General features: G+C 44.6%; 1 protein-coding gene across 1 annotated transcript; it reads right to left on the minus strand.

Annotated features, from left to right (window-relative positions):
* Positions 1-1,633: 1,633 nt before the first annotated feature.
* LOC118381411 (GTP-binding protein GEM) lies at positions 1,634-5,621 on the minus strand. The gene is made up of 4 exons (XM_035768354.2): positions 4,791-5,621; positions 4,464-4,540; positions 4,107-4,311; positions 1,634-2,389 (listed from the first exon to the last, which is right to left on the minus strand). Exons 1-4 carry the CDS (start codon positions 5,140-5,142, stop codon positions 2,106-2,108), a joined length of 918 nt encoding a protein of 305 aa, XP_035624247.1. The 5' UTR covers positions 5,143-5,621; the 3' UTR covers positions 1,634-2,105.
* Between the last annotated feature and the right edge of the window lie 379 nt (positions 5,622-6,000).

Here is a 6,000-nt window from a genome sequence, read left to right on the forward strand (position 1 = left end):
TTTAGAGGAGCTTAGCTGAGACACAGATATGACTGCTTCCTGTCTGAGAATGTCTAGTAGTAAGCTGTTTAGAGGAGCTTAGCTGAGACACAGATATGACTGCTTCCTGTCTGAGAATGTCTAGTAGTAAGCTGTTTAGAGGAGCTTAGCTGAGACACAGATATGACTGCTTCCTGTCTGAGAATGTCTAGTAGTAAGCTGTTTAGAGGAGCTTAGCTGAGACACAGATATGACTGCTTCCTGTCTGAGAATGTCTAGTAGTAAGCTGTTTAGAGGAGCTTAGCTGAGACACAGATATGACTGCTTCTCACACAGACACACACCTCTGATAGGTCCCCTGTAATAATGAACTGATACAGTGTGCTGATTGGTGGAATAAGGAACTGTACCCCAAATAGTCAGACAGGCCAGGTGACCTGGTTGTATTTACAGTTGCTGACTTGGTGTTGTGCACTTAGCATCACAAGAAGATTCAAAAGGCTCCAGGCTGCAGCACCTCCAGCCGTGATTGGGAGTCCCACAGGGCGGAGCACAATTGACCCAGCGTCATCTGGGTTTGGCCGGGGTAGGCCGTCATTGTAAATAAGAATTTGTTCTTAACTGACTTGCCTAGTTAAATAAAGGTAAAATAAAAGAAAATATTAAAAAGTTCAAAACCACTGGTCTAAACTAAAGGTACCATGTGGTTAGTTGAGAATTACCCAAATGTATAACCACAAACCCATATCTCTGTAGTTCTCTGTCCCTCCATGAAAGATTGGTCAGTAATAGTGCTGCCATCCTGCAAACCCTTCAATGATGATGATGATGAGGACGAAGGTATTCATCACCATGCTGACTCGTTCAGTAGGTGATCCATAATCGATAATTATCTACTTTGATCAATCAGTGTTAAAGTACTGAAACAAGATTAGGATATCAACCTAATCTACCTTGCCTCTGAGATAAGTAACGCAAATAAACACACATGCACACATACACATACACCAGGGGAATAGCCAGAAATTAATTTGTGGATAGGCCTACATTTTTTTGTTTTTGCTCAATCTAAATGGGTGGACCTGGCAGGGCCTGTCTCCCCAGTGAATGGGCCTGTGTCCACCCGAGCCCACCCATGCCTATGCCCCTGACACACACACAGATTGACAAACACAATTGAATCAGACTTCTATCTAACCACTTCCTGGTTCTTGACTCCTCCTCCAGGATGTTACCTTGACAACTCACTCACTTCTCACAATCTGAGATGCCACTGTACAAGACATATCTGTGTGTCCAGTTCCCCTTCCTCAAGGGCTGCCTTTAGTGTTTCTAAAGGCAGCCCTCTCCAGTCAGTCTTTAATCCAGACATGGCTCTCTCATTCCCACTCTGGCTGAAGGTAGCCTAATTATCCCTCTCTCACACACGCTACTGCCCTGGCCCCAATCCCAGGTCTCTAGGGGGTCAGTGCCAATCATCCTGGTGGGAACACACACCCACCCACACACACACATACACACACACACACACACATTACCTCTGAGGGGAGGATAACTGCTCTGTTTCACCTGCTGAGTCATGTTCCAATAGCATGTTTGTGTGTGTGATGTTATTGGAGTCCAGCAAGACAAATACAACAAGTGAACATTATGACATTTTAAAGAAAAGATGGATTTTATTCCACTGCTAAACAAAACCAATGGAAAATATCCACACACAGCAAAACATACACAGGATGAGCAGTGCAGATTGTCAGTTATCTCAATCGGACAGATAGGACTATGTACAAAACCACAGACATACAAACACCTTGTTATCAGAATTCAAATTGTCCGGATAACCTAGTTAAAGCACTTGGGAGAGAGAACAAGAGATGATAGAGAGAGAGAGAGAGAGAGGAGAGAGTCTCAGTGAGGGATCCTAAAAGGATTAGAGATCACTAATTATCTAGCACCTCTCTCTTTTACTATTTCAATCACTCTGTCGGCTGAGATTGTCAGAACACTGCATGTCCATTGGTTGATTCTCCAGACCGTCACGGAGGCTGGCGAATGGGGCGACAGTTTTGAGGGGTCAGTCTAATGTAGACTGCAGTAGGGGTGTGGTTGTGTGTGTGTCCTGGGTCTTAGAGCACTGAAAGGTCATGGCAGGATTTGGACTTCAGGCGGAATGCGACGTTGGCATTGTTCTTGGCCACCATCTTGTCCAGGAAGCGTTTGGCCTTTTTGGGTATGCTGTCGCGGCGTGTGTGTGAGTGTGTGTGTCTGCGGCGGTCGTTGTTCTCCTTGGTGTCTCTGCGTAGTCGTAGCTGCTGTACAATGCCATGGAAGGCTGGCCAGACGTTGTGTTGCATCGCTGCTGACGTCTCGATGAACTTACAGTCAAACACTGCAGCACACGCACGGCCCTCTGGAGGGAGAAACAGTCACACATAGTCAGATAGCTGCTGAGAAACTCATAAACACACCATCAAACACCATAGCTCCTCCACAGCCCTCTGTAACATACAGATGAAGTCGGAAGTTTGCATACACCTTAGCCAAATGCATTTAAACTCATTTAAACTCAACATTTAAACAATTCCTGACATTTAATCCTAGTAAAAATTCCCTGTCTTAGGTCAGTTAGGATCACCACTTTATTTTAAAAATGTGAAATGTCAGAATATTAGTAGAGAGAATTATTTATTTTAGATTTTATTTCTTTCATCAAATTCCAGGTGGGTCAGAAGTTTACATACACTCAATTAGTATTTGGTAGCATTGCCTTTAAATTGTTTAACTTGGGTCAAACGTTTTGGGTAGCCTTCCACAAGCTTCCCACAATAAGTTGAGTGAATTTTGGCCCATTCCTCCTGACAGAGCTGGTGTAACTGAGTCAGGTTTGTAGGCCTCCTTGCTCGCACACGCTTTTTCAATTCTGCCCACACATTTTCTATAGGATTGAGGTCAGGGTTTTGTGATGGCCACTCCAATACCTTGACTTTGTTGTCCTTAAGCCATGTTGCCACAACTTTGGAAGTATGCTTGGGGTCATTGTCCATTTGGGAGAACCATTTGCGACCAAGCTTTAACTTCCTTACTGATGTCTTGAGATGTTGCTTCAATATGTCCACATAATATTCTTCCCTCATGATGCCATCTATTTTGTGAAGTGCACCAGTCCCTCCTGCAGCAAAGCACCCCCACAACATGATGCTGCCACCCCCGTGCTTCACGGTTGGGATGGTGTTCTTCGGCTTGCAAGCCTCCCCTTTAACCTTCAAACATAACGATGGTCATTATGGCCAAACAGTTCTATTTTTGTTTCATCAGACCAGAGGACATTTCTCCAAAAAGTACGATCTTTGTCCCCATGTGCAGTTGCAAACCATAGTCTGGCTTTTTATGGGGGTTTTGGAGCAGTGGCTTCTTCCTTGCTGAGCAGCCTTTCGCGTTATGTCAATATAGGAATTGTTTTACTGTGGATATAGAAACTTGTGTACCTGTTTCCTCCAGCATCTTCACAACGTCCTTTGCTGTTGTTCTGGGATTGATTTGCACTTTTCGCACCAAAGTACGTTCATCTCTAGGAGACAGAACACATCTCCTTCCTGAGCGGTATGACGGCTGCGTGGTCCCATGGTGTTTATACTTGCGTACTATTGTTTGTACAGATGAACGTGGTACCTTCAGGTGTTTGGAAATTGCTCCCAAGGATGAACCAGACTTGTGGAGGTCTACAATTTGTTTCTGAGGTCTTGGCTGATTTCTTTAGATTTTCCCTTGATGTCAAGCAAAGAGGCACTGAGTTTGAAGGTAGGCCTTGAAATACATTCACAGGTAATCTCCAATTGACTCAAATTATGTCAATTAGCCTATCAGAAGCTTCTAAAGCCATGACATCATTTTCTGGAATGTTCCAAGCTGTTGAAAGGCACATTCAACATTGTGTATGTAAACTTCTGACCCACTGAAATTGTACAATTGTAAACAATTGTTGAAAACATTATTCGTGTCATGCACAAAGTCGATGTCCTAGCCGACAAGACATTTGTGGAGTGTATGTGAACTTCTGACATTAACTGTATACACATGTGCACGCATGCAAACACACACACACACCAAACCTGTGCCTCTAATCTCACCGTTAACTGACACCTCTCTGCGGCGGACCAAGTCACACTTGTTTCCCACCAGGATGATTGGCGTGTGGTGGGCAGGGCGGTGTTGGCGGAGGGATATACGTAGCTCTGAGGCTTGCAGGAAGGAGGACCGGTCAGTTATAGAGTAGACCAGCAGGTACGCATCGCCTGTCTGTATACACTGGTCCTGAGACGACCCTCCCTCATCCTGAAGGGAACACAAATAGAGACTATGTTAGAGCTGTGATATGTAAACAAACTGTTAGAGTATGGCTAAAACACACACACAGCAAGACAGAGTTGTGACTAGGCCTACAGACTAGAGTTTCATCAAGTAACCACTAGAAGATTCTCTCTTACCTCTGAGTCCCAGTTGTCCACTAGAGTGACTGTGGCTTTCTCTCCATCCACTGTGATAGTCTGCTCACACACCTCATCTGAAGAACAAACCAATCACTGTGTTAAGAACCACATTTACAACCAACATTTATATTCATACAATTAGTATTGTTCAAGCATCTTACTTTTATATTGATGTAATATGGATGCGTAAAAAGGAGGCCAAGTGGATGTTTCCCTATGTGCCCATTACGCACAGCATTAAATACATCCATCACAAAGTCATAATACTGACCTACCCTATAAAGCATATTTTCCTTATTATCAAGCGCATTGTAATTCATTCACCTCCATAGAGCTCGCACTCGTCACTGTCCATGCTGTCCGCCGCTCCAGCGAAGATGCTGGCAATCGCGGTTTTACCGACCCCTCTGGCGCCCAGCAGCACCACGCGAAAAGGTCTCGAGCTGCCGCCGGTATTCCCGGTAGACCCAGTGGAGATGACGGAGTCTGTGGAGTCTAAAGAGGCCCAGCTGTCGCGGCTCCCATTCGATTCCCCGGTGGAGTTCGTACAGGATTTGGAGCGGGACATGCACGCTGGAGACGCGAGGCTGTCTGATAGGTGGCTCCCGGAATCACTGATGCTCCTCCGGAGTTGGTGCTGCAGCCGCAGACTGTGTCGTCGCATACTCAACAGCATGATGATAAGATAATACAATAAGTCAAACTAATTAAAACTCGCCCTTTAAAAAGAAAGGTGCGCTGAAAAAAACACCACTGGACTGGACTATAAAACAAATAATGGAACAGATGAGAACCTCCAAAGTATTCTCAGAAAGTAAAATAAATCCTACAAGTCCATAATTGAGTGAAATGGACGAAGACTGGATACAAACGAATGTCCAAACTCAGGAATACGAGTTCATCAAGAGCTACGAGCAAATGTCAGAAGTTGTCCCACATCAGTGGAAGTCAAGCATTAGTGCAGGTAGACAGTTAAATCCTCGAGATGGGAAAGAAAGAGTCTGTTTGGTTGTTGAGGTCTCTGAACACTGTGAGCGCGTGTAATCCCGTAAATTGGTCTCTCTCTAATGTTATAATGGGATTTCTTCCGCGGCGAGATTTATATAAAGAAGGGCTCAGCGCGAGATAAGGTATCCTTGACGTCAAGTCTGTGTCTCCTCCCTCACCCTTGTGCGTTCTTACGGCTCGGGACCAGTGGTGTTGAGGGGGTCTGCCCCCCCCAGAGGCAGCAGTGAATAAGTGGAGATGTGTGTTTCCACATGTGTAGGCTACTGTATCACTGCCAATGTTTCTGGTACTGTAGAGGCTGAGCAGGGACATATTACAACAGCCTGGTCTCATAGACTAGACATAACATAGTAAACGTAATTCCGGGATACCAAATTAGTATAGTAGTAGTATGATATGTTATGTTTGGTATGGCTACATGGTTCCTTTACATAACAATGACTAACTGTGAACATGCATTAAGATCCAGGGTTAACACTTTCTCACAAAGCAACTGTTTTGATAATGCAGAAGTTGTTGATTCTCC

The sequence above is a fragment of the Oncorhynchus keta genome, unplaced genomic scaffold, assembly GCF_023373465.1.
Source record: "Oncorhynchus keta strain PuntledgeMale-10-30-2019 unplaced genomic scaffold, Oket_V2 Un_scaffold_20222_pilon_pilon, whole genome shotgun sequence".
Classification (NCBI taxonomy): Eukaryota; Metazoa; Chordata; class Actinopteri; order Salmoniformes; family Salmonidae; genus Oncorhynchus; species Oncorhynchus keta.

Excerpts from the sequence above, each read along its gene's own strand:
- LOC118381411 (XM_035768354.2), bottom strand. The coding sequence starts at position 5,142 with ATGCTGTTGAGTATGCGACGACACAGTCTGCGGCTGCAGCACCAACTC. Across the intron at positions 4,312-4,463 it reads TGGACAACTGGGACTCAGAG|GATGAGGGAGGGTCGTCTCA; the intron begins GTAAGAGAGAAT and ends TGTTCCCTTCAG. Across the intron at positions 2,390-4,106 it reads CAGAGAGGTGTCAGTTAACG|AGGGCCGTGCGTGTGCTGCA; the intron begins GTGAGATTAGAG and ends TTCTCCCTCCAG.